General features: G+C 50.4%; 1 protein-coding gene and 1 long non-coding RNA gene across 3 annotated transcripts in view; one reads left to right on the plus strand and one right to left on the minus strand.

The window, feature by feature from the left end:
- Window positions 1-18,770, minus strand: part of LOC308577789 — a 166,552-nt gene that overhangs the window by 42,468 nt on the left and 105,314 nt on the right. The gene's annotated exons all lie outside the window — the stretch shown is intronic.
- Window positions 1-18,770, plus strand: part of ARHGEF18 (Rho/Rac guanine nucleotide exchange factor 18) — a 52,280-nt gene that overhangs the window by 16,786 nt on the left and 16,724 nt on the right. For both annotated transcript variants that reach the window (XM_081177590.1, XM_081177589.1), the window contains exons 10-13: window positions 169-325; window positions 12,291-12,358; window positions 13,153-13,216; window positions 17,566-17,704. In XM_081177590.1, the coding sequence (XP_081033716.1) occupies window positions 169-325; window positions 12,291-12,358; window positions 13,153-13,216; window positions 17,566-17,704 (428 nt within the window). The remainder of the gene's footprint in view (window positions 1-168; window positions 326-12,290; window positions 12,359-13,152; window positions 13,217-17,565; window positions 17,705-18,770) is intronic.

Raw genomic sequence — 18,770 nt, forward strand, 5'->3', positions numbered from 1 at the left:
TGAGCTGGAGGAGGAGGGTCACCCCCTTGACCGGTTGTAAGCAAGGAGGCAGGCAGGTGGGGGGCAGGCTGAGAGGTGCGGAGGGCCACCTTCGGCCCCTGGACCTGAGCTTGCCTGCGTTTGGCCCCAGTGGTTCCCACGGTCTGAATTTTCTGCTCTTCTTTTCAGGGTAAGAGCAAAGGCCGCGAGAAGGAGGCGGTGGAGGTGAAGGAGCGGCCGCGGGCACTGCATGGGCATGAGCTGACGCCGGGCGCCTTCTCGGCCGCCGCCTGCTGCTCCCTCTGCGGCAAGAGCCTGCTGAACAAAGCGGGGCTGCAGTGCTTGAGTGAGTAGCGGCCCCCCGAGGTCACCAGGGGCTCTCCTGGCCCACGCACACCTGCTTGGCGGGGCGGGTGGGTCCCGGGCACCGTTGCACCCTGGCTTGGCACCTGCTCCCTGCAAACTCCTCTCCCTCTTCGCATGCGTTTCCCAGCCACGGGCAGAATTGCTTTCGGACAAAGCTGCGAGTTTTGCAGCCAATCGGAAACAGGTTCGGTTTGGGTATCGATTTTGCGGGGTGGCACGGAAAGCGGCACAAAACAGCGCCAAACCCAGCACACACAACCCTGGCACCAGTTTGGAGCCAGGTTGGGTTTGGGGGCCATTTGCTTGTGGACCAAATTTGAGTGTCGATCGCTCGGTTTTTGGTGGGGAGGCGGCACAAAACATAGGGTTGTCAGTACAAAACCGGCACAAAAATTTGGCACCTGTTTGGAGTCCATCATAGGACCGGCATTAATTAACTTGTGACCCCGATTTGCAGCGCCAATTTCTCCATTTGGAGGGGAGGCTCGCGAAATGCAAGGTTTTCAGCACAAAACACGTGCAGAATTCTGCCCAAAATTTCAGGGCTAACGGAGCCAGCAGCCGTTGAAATATTGCCTTACCATCTGGGTGGATTTGATTTGATTCACGATTTAAAGCATTAGTAAGAGTTGATTTAAATCACTAGTCAGTAAAAGTTGATTTAAATCACTTTTTTTACAGAAAGACTCCGCCTTGCTGGTTTAATCTTAATAGCAGATGCAGGTTTCATTTTCAGGTTTCATTTTTGGAATAATAAATTTTCAGAGTAGTTTTTACACTTATATCAAAAATTACAGATTTGGTTATACTATTAGAAATACATTGAAAGATAATTATGAAACTGTGGTGAGGTTTAATAAGTTAACTGTTCATATTTGGACAACTTTTCTGCTGTACTTTATTTCCTTGGTAACAATTCAAACAGTTTATTTAACTAAAACAATAATATTATAGCATATGTATCCATGTTTGTTAACTGATGTGGTTAAACGGATTTTTTTTTTTTAAAAAAAAGAAGCTTAGACTGAGTTTTAGCACACATGAAAAACTTAAAACAAATCCTCATTTCCTGATGAATAGCCTTTGGTCTATAATGTAACTTAAATAGAAAGATTTTTCCTCCAAAAGCATTTTATTTTAAAAATCCGATTTAAATGGGAAAAAACCCCCGATTTAACCCAGAAAAAAACTGATTTTAAAATTATTACTTTAAAAAATCGTTGATTTTTATTCACCCTACTTACCATCCACCATGAATCCACATCTTCAAGCCTTTCTGTTGGTATCTGTCCTTCATCCGGGCAACTTCTAGGCGTGGGAAGGGCAGCTAGGGAGACAAAGAAGAGCAAATAAATGGAATGATTGAGCGCAGAATTCTAGCGTGGAATTGGAACAGGGTTGGGAGAAAGGGACCCCTGTGGGTCATCTAGTCCAACCCCCCAACATTGCGACCCATAAATAATATCACTGTATTTGTTTGTTTGCCCAAAGGCTGCAGCATTGGAAACAATTTGAAACAGCTCAGTGAAACCAATGGCTGTAAACGCAGGCCGGATATTCTGAATGCGAATTAACAGTGGTTTTAATAAAATTTAAAAGAATATTATTATTTTTGAATTAATTTTATAATGGAATGATTTTAGAATGTTGTACTATTTTATTGTTGTTAGCTGCCCTGAGCCCGGCTTCGGCTGGGGAGGGCGGGATATAAATAATAATTATTATTATTATTATTTTTGTAAAAACGTACACCTAAGAAAACAAGAGTAAAGCTTAAGAAATAACCATATGGAAATTAATTAAATGCAAGATTTGAAGAAAATTGGGTATAAAAATGGTAAGAAGATGAGAGCATAAAGTTTAAAGATGGAAAATAAGACAAAAATTAAACAGAAGTAGCAAATAGTTAAAGAACCAGAAGGGGAAGCTGAGGGAAGTCCCAGGGTGGGGGAGTTGTGTTTTATTTTTCTCTTTTATACGTTAAATGTGTCGAATTGTAATATCTAATTTTAAAATATTAAAAAATAAAATTAATAATAATAAAATTAAAAAACCTTAGTAGTTTTCAATTACCATCCAATAATACCCTCATTATAACAATACCAATTTATAATACAATTATTAATACCGAATAAAAAATTAATAGGAAAATAAAATATTTGTTAGCCAAGCCAGACATTTATTTATTTTTTAAATTGAGCAGTTTTTAACGTTTGATCAGACTTTGTGAACCGAACAGTTCAAGCAGAAAACACCAAACATCGAAGAATTTAATTTAAATCCGAGGGGAAATAGGTTTTATACTCAGAGCAATGAAAGATCATGACTATTAATTTCTGAGTAGAATTTAGATGGATCTGCTAATTTATTTCCTCAGGACTTTGCTGGAGAAAGACGCCAGCCGAAGGCGAACATTCAATTCAAATTTTATTACATTAAGTTTAAAGGTGGTTTGACTTTAAAGCTGAGGTGATTTTAATGTTAAAACACTAAAACATTGAAATCACCCCAGCTTAAGGGTTTCAAGGCAGCCTGTCAAACCGCCGTTAAACTTAATCAATGTAATAAAATTTGAATTTTGTGTGGCTAAAAATAATTTCGCCTATATTAAATGGATCTAAAACACGTCTGCATTCTCCTCCTTCGTTAAAACCAAGCTCTGTTTGTGGTGTTATATATATATATATATGTATAAAATAAAATTTAGACACGGCCTGATTGTTAAAAATGATAATAAAAAATCCCTTAGAGCATTTTGTGAGAAGAGAAAACGACGACACTGAGGGAAATTCACAATCCTCCTTTAAAAATACCTCAGCTTTTCTTTTTTCCTCAAAGGCAGCCTGTCAAACTGCCTCTAAACTTAATCAATGTAATAAAATTTGAATTTTGTGTGGTTAATAATTATTTCGCGTATATTAAGTGGATATAAAACACGTCTGCATTCTCCTCCTCCTTCATTAAAACCAAGCTCTGTTTGTGGTGTTATATATATATGTATAAAATAAAATTTAGAGACGGCCTGATTGTTAAAAATGATAATTTTTTAAAAAATCCCTTAAAGCGTTTTGTGAGGAGATAAAACGACGACACTGAGGGAAATTCGCAACCCTGCTTTAAAATCACCTCAGCTTTCTTTAGTGGCTCAAAGGCAGCCTGTCAAACTGCCTTTAGCTTTAATATTAAATACTGTAGTGAATTTAATTATCACAGCCCACGAATTCCCACGTGGATTTACACTTAATTCAAGCTGTTTTATGTACCGCTTAATTCTCTAAAGCAGCTTTACAAAGGGGCGGGGTGCGGAAATAATAAATAAAAATTGAAGGATATATATATATATAAATTCAATAAATAAATACATAGTCGGCTGAAACCAGAAAATCGAATTAAAATACAAATAAATTGAAATAAATTGAAATTGAAGCACAAATAAATAAATGAAACGTATTCTCCCCCCCCCGTTTATTTTGCACTGACGAAAAAAAATGCAAATTAATTTTTAAAAAGTAAAATAAAATGAAGGGAGGGAATGTAAAAACCCTATAAAGTAGTGAGGAAAAGGAGCGTGTGTTGTTTTATCACGATATTATTATTATTATTATGTGATTTGCCGGTATTATTTTCCACACGTTTTGCCCGCCAAAAACATAAGACCTCGAAAGGCCGACGCGGTTGCCATAGCGACCATCCGTCGCTCAAGGTATCGCGAGACTTCGCCTCTGCTCCTCTCTCTACCGAGCCGCGGGAGCTTTCGAAAGGACAGTCGGCTCTCTCGCCCTGAGATCTCGCGAGATCTCGGGTGGGTGGGGGCGTGGCCGACCTATACCTGCTCTCCGTGGCCTGAGGGGAGGCGAAGCTCGCGAGAGCCTGCGGGAATGGGCGGGAAGTCTCGCGAGATGGAGGGCCGAGGGGGAAGTGGCTTAGCGAGGAGGAGGAGGAGGAGGAGGAGGAAGAAGGAGAGGCTGCGCCGGTCGGGCTTCCTCGGGGCGGCAGGAGAACCCGCCGCCGCCTCCGCCGCTGAGAGAGAGCCGGGTAGGCGACGCGGGCCTGAACGGCCGGGCCCCTCCCGATGACGTCCGGCCCCTTCTGATGACGTCAGAGGTCAGTGGTTGCCAACCTGTTATGCCAAGCGATGCGCGCCCCCAAAACGGGGTGTGTGTGTGTGTTATTTTGTGTGTGTAGAGCTGCATGGAGCTGGGTGTCTGGGACGTCAAGTTACTAGTCCTCATGCATGTAAAGTGAGGATTGGAAAGCCTGTGGCCCTCCCAGGTGGGGGAAGTCAAGTTGCTAGTCCTCATGCGTCTAAAATGAGGAGGGGGAGCCTATGGCCCTCCCAGGTGGGGAAAGTCAAGTTGCTAGTCCTCTTGTATCTAAAATGAGGAGGGGGAGCCTATGGCCCTCCCAGGTGGGGAAAGTCAAGTTGCTAGTCCTCATGCGTCTAAAATGAGGAGGGGGAGCCTATGGCCCTCCCAGGTGGGGAAAGTCAAGTTGCTAGTCCTCTTGTATCTAAAATGAGGAGGGGGAGCCTATGGCCCTCCCAGGTGGGGAAAGTCAAGTTGCTAGTCCTCATGCGTCTAAAATGAGGAGGGGGAGCCTATGGCCTTCTCAGATGGGGGAAGTCAAGTTGCTAGTCCTCTTGTATCTAAAATGAGGAGGGGGAGCCTGTGGCCTTCTCAGATGGGGGAAGTCAAGTTGCTAGTCCTCTTGTATCTAAAATGAGGAGGGGGAGCCTGTGGCCTTCTCAGATGGGGGAAGTCAAGTTGCTAGTCCTCTTGTATCTAAAATGAGGAGGGGGAGCCTGTGGCCTTCTCAGATGGGGGAAGTCAAGTTGCTAGTCCTCTTGTATCTAAAATGAGGAGGGGGAGCCTATGGCCTTCTCAGATGGGGGAAGTCAAGTTGCTAGTCCTCTTGTATCTAAAATGAGGAGGGGGAGCCTATGGCCTTCTCAGATGGGGGAAGTCAAGTTGCTAGTCCTCTTGTATCTAAAATGAGGAGGGGGAGCCTATGGCCTTCTCAGATGGGGGAAGTCAAGTTGCTAGTCCTCTTGTATCTAAAATGAGGAGGGGGAGCCTATGGCCTTCTCAGATGGGGGAAGTCAAGTTGCTAGTCCTCTTGTATCTAAAATGAGGAGGGGGAGCCTGTGGCCTTCTCAGATGGGGGAAGTCAAGTTGCTAGTCCTCTTGTATCTAAAATGAGGAGGGGGAGCCTGTGGCCTTCTCAGATGGGGGAAGTCAAGTTGCTAGTCCTCTTGTATCTAAAATGAGGAGGGGGAGCCTATGGCCTTCTCAGATGGGGGAAGTCAAGTTGCTAGTCCTCTTGTATCTAAAATGAGGAGGGGGAGCCTATGGCCTTCTCAGATGGGGGAAGTCAAGTTGCTAGTCCTCTTGTATCTAAAATGAGGAGGGGGAGCCTGTGGCCTTCTCAGATGGGGGAAGTCAAGTTGCTAGTCCTCTTGTATCTAAAATGAGGAGGGGGAGCCTGTGGCCTTCTCAGATGGGGGAAGTCAAGTTGCTAGTCCTCTTGTATCTAAAATGAGGAGGGGGAGCCTGTGGCCTTCTCAGATGGGGGAAGTCAAGTTGCTAGTCCTCTTGTATCTAAAATGAGGAGGGGGAGCCTGTGGCCCTCCCAGGTGGGGAAAGTCAAGTTGCTAGTCCTCATGCGTCTAAAATGAGGAGGGGGAGCCTATGGCCTTCTCAGATGGGGGAAGTCAAGTTGCTAGTCCTCATGCGTCTAAAATGAGGAGGGGGAGCCTGTGGCTCTTGCAGAAGTGGGAAGTCAAGTTGCTAGTCCTCTTGAGGAAACAGGCTCCTAGTCCTCCTGCATCTAAAATTAAAATGAGGAGGGGGAGCCTGTGGCCCTCCCAAGTGTGGAAAGTCAAGTTCCTAGTCCTCTGGCATCTAAAACGGGTATGGGGAGCCTATGGCCCTCCCAGATGCAGAAAGGCAAGTTGCTAGTCCTCTTGCAGAAAATCAAGTTGCTAGTCTTCCTGCGTCTAAAATGAGGATTGGAAAGCCTGTGGCTCTCCCAGATGAGGAAACTCAACTTCCTAGTCCTCTTACATCTGAAATGAGGAGGGGGAGTTGTGGCCCTCCCAAGTGTGGAAAGTCAAGTTCCTAGTCCTCTTGCGTCTAAAACGGGGATGGGGGAGCCACTGTAGCAAGAAGAAACTGCCCACTCCATCGCCATGGGGCCTCCGGACCCCAGAGCATGTATGCCAGGATGGGGATGCCGGAGGAAGGTCTCTGGCCAGGTGGAAGGACGTCGGTCCCTGGTTCAAATCCAGGCTGCAAGCCCCACCCTCCTGGGAAATGAGGAAGGGGCTCCTGTGGTGCTTGGAGAGGCCTGCCCCTTCCCATCGCGCTCCTCAGGACTTGCGCCCACAGAGCATGGCAAGAGGGCACTGGGTCCTAGTGGCGTCCAGCCCCCTCTTCCCCCTGGGACAGAGAAAGGGCATCCCTGGCAACCCCTCCCACATGGGGGACCCTCAGAGCACCCGGTATGGAGGAGATCCTGCAAGGTGTGTGCAGGGAGTTGCAGTAAACATGTCTGAATAAGGCCAGTTGCCTAGGAGTCACAGGTGGGGAGAGCCGCTCCCATGCCACTCAGATCCTGTTTGGGGGCCTCTCCCCTTTGGGCCATCTGTTTGGTCACTGTGGGGACAGGAGAACGTCTGAGGAGCCTGCCAGATCCGTCCCAAGAGGGCCCATCTAGTCCAGCGTCTTGTTCTCACAGTGACCGACCGATCAGGGTTCGAATGCAAGATCAAGGCCCCTTCTGTAGTTTGCTGCAATCAGTGGGAGGGAGTTCCACCGTTTAACAACGTGCTGCGTGAAGGACCCTCCCACTGTCTTTGACCGCTGGCTGGGTTGCCTGAGACGGCCGCCTCTTTTGACTGGGGCAAGCAAAGCCCTGCCTCTCCCTAGGTGTGGTTTGGCATCTTGCCTCTGATCGATTCCCTCTGGCCGCTTCTGGTTACCTTTCAACAGATATTTTGGCCAAGAGCGTTTTGGGTGAGGGGAAGAAGGGAGCGAACGCCGACCTTGCGAAGGACAAACGCAGCGGACGGTTTGCAGTTCCGCTCCGAAGTCTAAAGTCCTCGCTGGCGCATCTGAGTTTGTGGCTGAGGGCCATGTTGCCCAGAGGCTTCTGAAAATACAACCCCAAACCACCTGCCATAATGATGATGATGATGATGATAATAATTATTATTATTATTGTTATTATTATTATTTTATTTGCACCTCACCTGTCTGGCTGGTTCGCCCCAGCCACTCCGGGTGGCTTCCAACAAATATAAAAGCATAATGAAAAATCAGACATTAGAAATGTCTTCTAAAAGTTGTATAGTTACAAAAACCAACTGAGCTTTCTAGGCAACAGATTTAGATTATTTCTACAGCTTTAATTTGGGAGACAACGTGGTACATTATCGTCATGACAGTACTATGCAATAGGTTAAAGGAAAGCATCAATTTATCAGTTTTATAGTTAGCCCCGAAACTAGTTTCAGTTGTCATGACATTACCGTTCCCTGCAGGTTCACCCAACGCCTTAATTATATAGTTTCCTTTGTGTGTTTAAGACACACCTCTTTTAACTTGGACTTTTGACACATTAGGAGCCACCCTATAAGAACACTTTTTAAAACTGCGTTTTAAAATGGCTTTTAACCTGCCAGTGGACCTTAAAGGGGGATGTTTATAATAATAATAATTGCCAGGAGGACTGGAATCCTCTTATTTTGTGGGCTTGCGGTGTTCGAGAGCCAAAACGGATGAGTACCAAGGTACGACAACCAAGGTACGACTGTATTACTACACACAAGGCGGTTCAGGGCAACAAAATATACGACGAACACCCACCTTCTAATAAATCATCTGTTCCACTACTAAAAGTCATGAGGAAGCAGAACTTCAAAACAGAACGGCTTGAATCAAATAAAGCATTATTCAGTAACCTGTTAGAATATAATAGTACACAATAAAATTAACTCAGATCATCAGCAAATAGATAAATTCCTGTCCGGGGTCGCCCTCCCTCTGGCAGGGAAATGGGGGGGTCTGTTAATCCCTTTTCCTAAACACACCTTGCCTCACTGTTTATATGCCAAGGGGTTGGAAGAATCCCAGGAAGGCCTTGGCAGGACTGGGAGGGCCGTGCTGGGGGGTCCGAGAGCTATACAAAGTTTGCGCAGATGTTGATGAGAAGCCTCTCCTCTCAGCCTCCTCTGTTCCAGGCTAAACATACCCAGCTCCTTCAACTGTTCCCCATCAGGCTTGGCTTCCAGACCCTTGGTCGCCCTTCTCTGTTAAAATTCAAATTCTTAATACCTTCTCATTTTCATTAGAATGCATGGTGCTTTATTAAGCAGCATAAAGATGAGGTCCCTGGCCCCAGGGGCCACACGAACACTGTGCATGCATGTGGCAAAATGTTGTTTATTCATGATAATCCCGTTCATCATCCTTATTGTCTCCTTGACACCCCCAGCAAAACTCTTAATCCTAATGTATTGCGTGCATTATTTTTTATCGGAGTAAACATAATGGTTATAATAATAATAATAAAGTGGGAGGGGAGGATGGAAGTGTCAAGTTGGAAGGGACTCTGTGCAGATCAAACCCGAAACCTTGGCGTTACCAGCGCAAAGACCTTCCTGCTGTGTATCTCTGGCTGCGCATTTTCCCTGCTCTTGGCGTTTTCTTCCGCAAGCAAGGCACGGCCAGAGGTGCTTTGACCAGCAGCTCATGCTGTTCCCTCCAGATGCTCCTGCGCTCCAAGCTCAGCCCTGTGATGCAGCAGCAAGCAAGGCCGATGCAGTTCCTGGCTGCATCCACGGAAGTCTAGCGTCCAGATCAAGGGGAATTAGGCAGGGCCATATATCGAGATATCGCCCAAAACCAGTTTAAAGCCCGGGGGAAATAGATTGGTATATGCTTAGCTGATGATGCAGATATTGCCCTAGTAGAAACCAAGCCTTATGAGCAGCCGTTGAAGGAGCCGAGCGTGCTTAGCCTGGGAGAAGAGGACAGGTGCACACCCATATTCAAATATCAGGAGGGCTGTCACATTTATATCTTTTTTTATTTTTACCGCTCCAGAGGGGAGGATTTGAACCATTGGGTTCTGATGGCAAGAAAGGAGATTGCAACCAAATACAGTGAAACCCGGAAGCAAATGATTCGGTTTCTGAACGGTTTCCGTAAGCCAAGCGCAGCTTCCGTTTTGAGTTTCCCTGTTGTGTTGAGGCTTCCACTTTCCGTTTTCGAATGTTTTGGAAGCTGAACGGTCTTCCGGAACGGATTACGTTGGAAAACCGAGGTCCCACTGTAGCAGGAAGCTGTTTCTGAGTGTTAAGAGGGGTTTCGACAGGGCCTGGACTCCCCCAGAAGGCAAACTCTCCTCTGTTGGAGGTTTTCAAACAGATATTGGGGGCCCAGGATTCCTCCGCTGTGACTTCTGCCTTGCAGAGGGTCCCTTCTGCACCTGAAGGCCTCAGCCGGGTCTCGCTTTCTTTGCCCCACCTGTCCGGACACCTGCGCTGGGGCCCGTCCCCTCCCCACCCCAGGCCACTAACTGCACTCCGTGGCTGCTCCCCAGATTTTGCCCCCAAAAGCCCCCGCAGGAGCTTGCGTTTTTAAACAAGGCAGGCAGGAGGGGATCTCTGGAGCCCGGCCTGTTCGGTTTCTGTTTATTTTTGCCCTTTCCCACTTCCTAGATGCTCGGAATACCTTTCGAGGTGAGGTCATCCTAGGCACGGGCGTTCCTGGTTTCCTTCACCCTTTCCTTGCTGCTTAAAAAAAACCCAACCGTTCCGATACAGCTGGGTTTGGGGGCTGAAACGTGTTTCACCTTGGGACTGTTGGCCTTGAAAGGAGGCGAAGGAGCCTTTACAGCTAGAAAGAGAGGCCTTTTTGTGGAGCGGGGGCCATTTAGAGATTAGCTCAGTGGCTCTCAGCTGCCTCCCCCTTGCTCTTTCCAGACCCCATCCCCTTTTAGCAATGCGTATAAAACAGAGCAGTTATAACGGATGAAAATTGAAAAGTGAAAAACATCTGGTCCGCTCGGTCGGTAGTGCACGAGACCCTTTAATTCTCTGGGTTGCAAGTTCGAGCCCCCCGTTGGGCAAAGGTTTCCTCCATTGCAGGGGGTCAGACTACATGGCGTTTAGGGTCATGCGCACTGCCGCCAGGCTCATAAACAGCCGCTCCCCTGTGGCGAGCGGAGATCTTCTCCAGGCGAACAGGCTCGGGGATAAACAGCAGGCTCCCGTTTCCTTGTTCCCCGAGTGCCCAGGCACACATGGAAGTTCTGTTTTTATCTCCCAAGGAAGCTTAATTCCACGGTGCCCGTGGGTTCGCAAAGCCAGTTACCTCCTGACTACACACCTCTGGCATTTGGGGTTGCTTTTAGGGGCCTTTGAAGCAGGACCCCCCCCCACTGCTTTCTAAGCAGCTCCGAACGTTCGTTGCCCTCATTCGCATGTGGGCCGGTTGCCCCACCCAGTCTACAGAAGGGTCAGACTGGGAACACCCTGTTGTGGGCTCCCCACCCCCTTCCCACCGGCCTCTGTCTTGCGTGAATTGCTTAAGCTGGTTCAGCTTGTCTTGGAGACGACAGCCTCCGATTCCTGACGTCTTCTGTGCTTCCGGCAGCGGCAGGATGAAGGCAGCAACGAAACTGGTGGCTGCCTGTTCAGAAAGAGCTTACAAGGGTGGGTGTGTTTTAAGCAAGAGCCTCTTTATCCGAGGAACCTTGTCGGAGCAGCCAAACTGTCTCTGGAGGTTCCCAGGGTCATCCTCTGCCACCTGCAGACCTAAGGATTTGGCATCTCGGCCTGAGAGCCAGACTGAGCACAGGCCTGGATGATGGACCCGTGGCCTAGCTTTTAAAGTTTTCAACGTTTGATGTTTTATCATGTTTTTAATATTCTGTTGGGGCTGCCCAGGGTGACCAGGGAAACCCAGCGGGGTAAAAATAATAATAAAAAGGTCAAGGCCCCGTGGGCGGTTAATTCCTGTCCAAGGCGACTCTGGGGTTGCGGCGCTCACCTCGCTTTCAGGCCGAGGGAGCCGGGGTTTGTCCACAGACAGCTTTTCCGGGTCATGTGGCCGGCAGGACTAAACCGCTTCTGGTGCAATGGGACACCGTGACGGAAGCCAGAGCTCACGGAAACGCCGTTTACCTTCCTGCCACAGCGGTACCTATTTATCTACTTGCGCTGGTGTGCTTTTGAACTGCTAGGTTGGCAGCAGCTGGGACAGAGCAATGGGAGCTCACCCCGTCGTGGTGATTCAAACCGCCGACCTTCCGATCGGCAAGCCCAAGAGGCTCAGTGGTTTAGACCACAGCACCACCCCTCTCCCTTTTTACGAACAATAAATATTGTTAGCATGGGATCACAGAATCATAGCTTTCTGGGGTGGGAAGGGATCCTGAGGGTCATCTAGCCCAACCCATAATATTTTGCTCACCATGTGCTTGAAGCCACACTCCCAAGATGAAGAGTCGCGTGCTCCAGTGAGCTACCCCAGCAATCAGAAACTCAGATATATAAGCCAGGCACCAAATGGCTCCATAAACCAAGGTTGCAGTTCCCGCAATGGAATGTCTAGTTGCCGTTTATTTATTTCAAAGTCTTTATTTTTCAAAGGATGGACTTGCCGTGATTGATTCTCATTTAAAGATCTGGCTAGTTCAGAGGACCTTGAGCTGTGTTAAGAGTTTTGAGAACTTAAAGGAAAAGTCCCTTTCTCCTGGGACATTTTGGCAGTTGCTGTTCCCTCCTGCGACAGGGAGTTCCACAGGGCTTTCTGCAGGTCGGGCTGAGCGCTGCATGTGCTCAGAGTCATCTCTGGGGCACTTGGCGTCGGCTTGTGACTTGTGGGATCGGCCTGGCAAGAAGGAAGTCCCACGCTTCTTTTTCTTCTTCCCCTCCTCAGACTGCGCAGTAAACGTCCACAAAAACTGCAAGAACCTCTTGCCTGAATGCAGTGGGGCCAAGCCCAAGGTAAGCCGCCTCCCTTCTTCGCCAGCTAAACATTGCGATATAGCGATCATAGATCATGACATCTGAAATAAGGACGGGGCTGTGCAAAGGCGTTAGCTGGCTTCGCGGTTTTCCCTGCACCCTGAATTTTGCCTTGCCTGCTCTTGCGTAGGGAAGTTTTTAACGTGTGATGTTTTATCGCTTTTTTACCATCATTATTATTAATATTCTGTTGGGAGCTGCGCACACTGGCTGGGGAAACCCAGCCAGATGGGTGTGGTATAAATAAATTATTATTATTATTATTATTATTATTATTATTATTATTATTATTATTATTATTATTATTATTGCAATTCGCTGAGAGAGCTGAACCGGCCGACTTAACAGGAGCTGCAGGAATCGAGAGAAACCTTGCCCGGCTTAATGCTTTCCCCCAAACAGTGGTACCTCGGAAGTCGAACAGAACCCATTCCGGAAGTCCGTTTGACTTCCAAAGCATTCAGAAACCAAGGCGCGGGTTCTGATTGGCTGCAGGAAGCCCCTGCAGCCAATCAAAAGCCGCGTCGGACGTTCGTCTTCCAAAGAAGGTTCGCAAACCAGAACACTCCCTTCAAGGTTTGCGGTGTTTGGGAGCCAAAACGTTCGACTCGCAAGGCGTTCGGGATCCGAGGTACGACTGTATTGTGATTTTTGCATAGCGCGCAAACGTCACGATTCACGATATCTTGCCACAGTGAAGCCCTTCAAGCCCATCTTTCTGTTCTCATTGTGTTGTGTCTCTCCGGCCTCCCCTCCCCTTTTCTATCTTGCAGCAAAGAGATTCGTTCCTCCGCCCTCCAAGCTCCCCACCCAGTTCGCTCCGGAGTTACAGCCCAGGTTTGTCCCGCAACATAATCTTTTTCTTCGGCTCTGACTTTCCTTGCAGGCGGGGCTGTGGCTTTTCCCCCTGGGAGGGAAGGCGGCAGCGTTTGCGCCTTTTCAGTTCAGAGGAGAGGCAAGGAAGAGGCCACCTGGTTGAAGTAAAATCACGCCTGGCGCGTAGCAAGTGGGCACAGGAGCCCGTGGGCACCCGAATGTCGGAAGACCCGGAACCGGCAGGAGGAAATATTGCCTGAAGCACATGGTTAGACTATGGAACTCCCTGCCACAGTGACGGCCACCAACGTTTTAAAAAGGGACTGGACAACTTGGTGGAGGAGAATAGGGCTATGATGGCTGCGCCCTTCTGCATCTATCCAGGAATACTTCTGAATCCCAATTTCTGGAAACCACTGGAACCAGTAGAGAGAAGGCTCTTGTGCGCACGTCCTTCGTGCGGGTTTCCCATATTGGGCAACTGGTCGGCTGCTGTGAGGTCAGGAACGCTACTAGATGGGCCATTGGCAGGATCGAACGCTACAAAAGTGGGGGGCGCTCGGCAGCCCAGAAAGTGGCTCCCCCTTTTCCTCGCTCAGGAAAGCTCTAGAACGCTCCTGAGTGGCCTAAAATCGCCCCGTGTGCCTTTTCAAGCTTCTCCCCCTTCCCTTCCCTTCCCTTCCCTTCCCTTCCCTTCATCTCACCTCATTGTGAAACCTCGGCAAAAAAAAGGGAGCGAAAAATATCACAGAGCCCTGAGGAAATCGATAAGCTGTTTTCCCCCCATCGATCGCTTGCTTGGTAGCTGTGAAACGGGGGAAAATAGATATCTATCTATATATTACCAGGTTGGCTGTTTGTGCATGCGTGTTAAATTGTGCCGGTTTTCTTGGCTCCCGGCACTGAGTGGGGCTAAAATAGAAGAAGAAGGAGCTGGGTAAGGGATTGGAGGCGGGTTTTTTTTTGGGGGGGGAGAGCGGGCCTTTTCCCCTCTCTGCCTAGCGGTTGAAACATCTCTGCGGTGCGCAGTCTGGTCTGTCGGGAGAAGCGGCCGGGGAATCAATGGCTCTCCTCGGCGGCCTGCAGGCTGTGCTAATTGAACTCAGAAAACGGCTTGCTTGCTTTTCAGGTAGCCTGGCTTGTGGGGGGTGGGGGGGGGGGAGAGCCGGCCGGACAAGAAACCGTTTTGGGGGCCAGTGGTTCTCCCACGCGCCTCGTGCCCCCCCCAAGCCAGCGGAGGGCAGAAAATGAGATGAAGGGGGGCATCCATTGGACGAGTGGAGTTTCCATGGCTTTCAGCTTGGAATGGGGGATGGAAGCGCCCCCATTCGCCAGCCCCCTTTGTGTGGCCGTGGGCCTTGCGCGGCGAGAATCGCTTCCGTGACGGACGTGGGAAGAGCCCCTCCAGGCCAGCTTCCTCGTCTCACGGCGGAGAAATACCCCCGAGAACCCAGGAACTGAGGTAGACTGTCTCCGGAGCTGGAGGCTCTATAACAACTCAAGCCGAGTCTGGCTGCCGCAGCATCGAACCAGCCCAGCCTCCTCACAGTGGCCAACCGGACGGCTCAATGGGAAACCCGCAAGCCAGATTTGAGTGCGAGAACCCTCTGTCCTCCTGTGCTTCGCAGAAACCAGGATTCAGAAGCTGAGCCGCTGTGGCCGGCAGCCTTTGGCAGCCCTCTCCTCCTCCATGGATTTGTCTCTTTGCAAGCCGTCTAAGGTCAGTGTCCGCCGTGGCCTCCTGCAGCAGTGTGTTCCGCAGTTCCGATCTTGCACTACGTGAGCAAGCCCATCCCTTTGGCTACTTAAAGCTGCTTTCCTCCTTCCGGTTTTTTCGCCCAAAAACGTAAGCTCCCCACGTGCGGATAAAACCTGCGTTGATCTTCCCAGCGTCTGGTTTGGGAGAAAAGATTGGCAGAGCTTCTTCCCTGGCCTGATCCGCACCGCATTCTGCCTGCCGCTTTCCCCATAGCACCTCCAGGCTGCAGTGCGGATGAGAACGGCCTGTTTTTCCGCGCTGGGCGACTGAAGCGAGGTTGGATCTTGGGAAAGGTTTTCCTCCTCCTCCTGCCCCTTGCAGTTTCCCTAGAGCAGTGTTTCCCAACCAGATGTTGCCTGGTGTGCCGCGAGATGTTGCCTGGAGGGAGGCGGGCGAGTCGGGCGGCGAGAGGCGCGGTGGCGGCGGCGAGGAGAGGCCGCCCAGCACAGGGCTCTCGCCGTCTGCCTGCCTGGCTGCCTGCGAGCTCGGCGGGCAGCGCCTCTGTCCGCAGCGCCCGCCTCGCGGCTCTCATTCCCTGCCAAAGCTCACCCAGCCAAGCCGCGCTCTCCTTCCTGCCTCGCTTTGCTGCCTCCTCCCCCCCACCCCCAAAGCTTGGAGGTTCCCCGGCAAGGGGGAGGGGGAAAAATTGAAACTTACACTTTCGTGCGTCCCTCCCGGCGTGACGCTGCGCGCTGACGTCACGGGGCTGTAATGGTGGTGTGCCTCGAGATTTTTTTCATCAAACAAGTGTGCCTTTGCCCAAAAAAGGTTGGGAAACACTGCCCTAGAGCTCCGTTCCAGCAAAACAGGCTTGTCAGGAGTAAAGAGACCCCCATGGGGAGAGGCCGGCCAGCCTTGCTGTCTTCTTAATATTATTCCCAGAAGCCCAATATCCTCAGTGCCGCCAGCACTGTCCGGCAGCAGCTGTTCTCAGGGCTTCAACGGGGGGAGATTCCCGGCCTTTCCCTGGCCGTCTGCAGGCAAGGGCATCGCTTCTCTGCTCAGCTGCGGTGCTTGCTGTACGAATGAAGCAAAGCCACCCTCCAAAGTCCTTGCAATTCCAAGTTAGGTCCTTGGTCTGTTGAGCTTGGAATTGCCTGCCTGGGCTCGGCAGCAGCTCCCCAAAATTTCGGAGCCAGCTCTGCCTCCCCTGTGCGAAATTCGCCCAGCACATTTTGCCCCCGGCTTTCAACCTCTTGCGACCCGCTGACGTCTCCGTCTGGGAATCCTTGGGTCACTCCTCTTTCCACCCGCTCAGACCCCATCCTGTTGAATTCTATCCGTGGTGTTTCATCTGCACAACGGGAATGAAATTTGTTACAATGGATTGTTTGCCGCTCGCCATTGGGAAGGATATCAGAATAGACCAGGCTTCCTCAGCCTCGGCCCTCCAGATGTTTTTGGCCTACAACTCCCATGATACCTAGCTAGCAGGACCAGTGGTCAGGGATGATGGGAATTGTAGTCTCAAAAAACATCTGGAGGGCCGAGTTTGAGGAAGCCTGGAATAGACCAATATATCAGTGGACTGTCCCTGGATCGAGGGACTTTCCTTTTAGCTCTCAGAGCTCTTGACCCGACTCAAGGTAGTCCTCTGAACTAACCAGGTGTTTAACTGAGAATCCATCCCAGTCAGTCCATCCTTTGGAAAACAAGACTTTAGAGCCATCTTGCCCAAAAATGACACCTGGGCGTTCTGTTTTGGCAACTGCCACCGTGGTTTAAGGGGCCATTCGGCAGCCAGCTTATATATTGTAAGTTTCTAACGCTGTCTGGCTCTGACCCTTCCCCTCCTGGCTTTGTGTGTGTATGTTTGTGTGTCTTCTTTCCTCCTCTTCTTGGCCACAGCAGCGTGCAATTCTTAATTCGATTCCTCCCCCCCCCCCCCATTAATTGCCAATGTCTCCAGCCGACGAAACACGGCCTCCCCCTAATTATATATATTTTACACCGGGCCGTTTTGTGCATCAAACGCCACGGAGGGCGAATGCGCCTTGTCCGTTTGCCGACTCGGCTCGTCTTCCAGCTCCTCAGAGTCTCAGTTTGGTGCGGCGGCCGTGAGCCACTCGCCATTTCTTCCTCTCTCCCTCACAGTTGTAAGATAATTCTTTGCTTTGACACATGGGAGCATGTTCTCCCTTTGGGAGCCGAGGTGTAAATAATTGCGGGCTCCGGCCGCTAAACGAGGGACTTAGCAATTTCCAGAGCACGCAGTGGGGGCCCAATTTCCTCCCCTCCAGACTTGCCTGCTGATTCCGCCAATACGCCCCCTGCTGCTGAGCAGCCGCGCTTGCCTCTCTGGACACTTCTAGAAAGGCCGGCCGGGCGGCATAAAAGCGTGTCGTGCCCCCCGGGCCACAGTGCCGCTTCGCAGGCATGGGCAATGCCACGTCCAAGGGTGGCAGCGGCGCCACTGCGCCCTCCGAGCTCCTCTTCTGCGGCTCCTTCTCCAACCGCTGGAACGAGAGCGTCTTCCTGGAGAACGAGCTGCTGACCTCCCGGATCCTCTCCGTCCTCCGGCCCCACTCGGACGGACGGGGGCTCCTGCGGGCGGCCGGGCCGCCCTTCGCCACTCGCTTCCTGAGCACCAACTCTGCCTTTGCCTCCGTAGCCTCCGCCTTCCGGGAGCACCCGCACGGATCCCTCCTGGGCCCGGATGGCGGCGCCCTCGGGATGACCATCGCGCAGAGGGGGAGCTCGCCCACACCGCTGGCCGACGCAGCTTCCGTCAGGGCTGCCGCTAAGCCCGGGTGAGTCTGCCCTGGGGGCTCCGGGGGGGGGAGGCAGCGGGAAAGCGCCCCCTCCTTTGGCACAGCCCTCCTGTCTTTCCCTCCTCCTGCGATACGATAATCTTTACTGTCATTGTCCCATGCAGAACAACGAAATTGAAAAATCTACAGAAGACATTCAAAACCCAACAAGCCTGCTATCCCAGCTAGCCTCCCTTTTGCAGAAAAACATGGGTCTAAAGGACCCCCCCAAAGCGGGGAGACTCTCCCCTCCCCAAACCCCGGACTTGTGGCAGATGCAAGCATGATTTTAAATTGGAATATTTCTGGTTCATTTGGAGGGGGGGGCTGGATCAGGAGATTGCCGCCGGGTGTTTATAGCACGAGGCTGCTGTCCATATAAATCCTTCCTTCCTTGGTTTTCTTTCTTCGCTCAGCACGTGGCTCTTAATCTCAGGGCTGTGGGTTCAAGCCCCACGTAGGGCAAAAAGGTCCTTGCACTGCTGGGGGTTGGGCTGGATGATCCTCAGGGGTCCCTTACAACCGGATGGTTCTTTAGCTCTGGTTGGACTAGAGCACCCTTGGGGTAAAATAGGTAAATTTAGAACAACAGGTGGAAATCAGGTGGGAAGCAAAACTGTCGGACAGGCACGTAGTCCAGTTGCACGGGGGTTAAAACCGCAGAGCCCCGGTTGAAGGATGTCAGCCGTATCTGGTTGTCGAGTCTCGTTCAAGATTTCCCCCCGGCTCTGGATGAGAGTCGCCTTGAAAATGCACGTGCGATAGAGGAACTCCAAATTGTATAGAAAGCGCTCAGAGATCCTGGTCCTTGTCAGAATCTCAAGTTGTGCTTCCTTTTCTCTGGTCCAGAGATGAGGGGACCAAGCGCCCATCATCCGGTTCGGGGCTGCTTCCCATTGAGCTGGTGTGGGTCTGTTTCTCGGGGAGGACTTGGTCTCGCTCTGCTCCGCTTTCCCAGCGAAGGAACGGCTCTCCCTTTGGGGCTTGCAAATGTCGGCAGGATGAGGGCCAGCCCTCGAGTGTGGGGAGATTTCCGGGGGGCTGGAATTTGCAAGAATTTGCAAGG

This window comes from Podarcis bocagei, assembly GCF_964188305.1.
Source record: "Podarcis bocagei genome assembly, chromosome: 18".
In the NCBI taxonomy this organism is placed as follows: domain Eukaryota; kingdom Metazoa; phylum Chordata; class Lepidosauria; order Squamata; family Lacertidae; genus Podarcis; species Podarcis bocagei.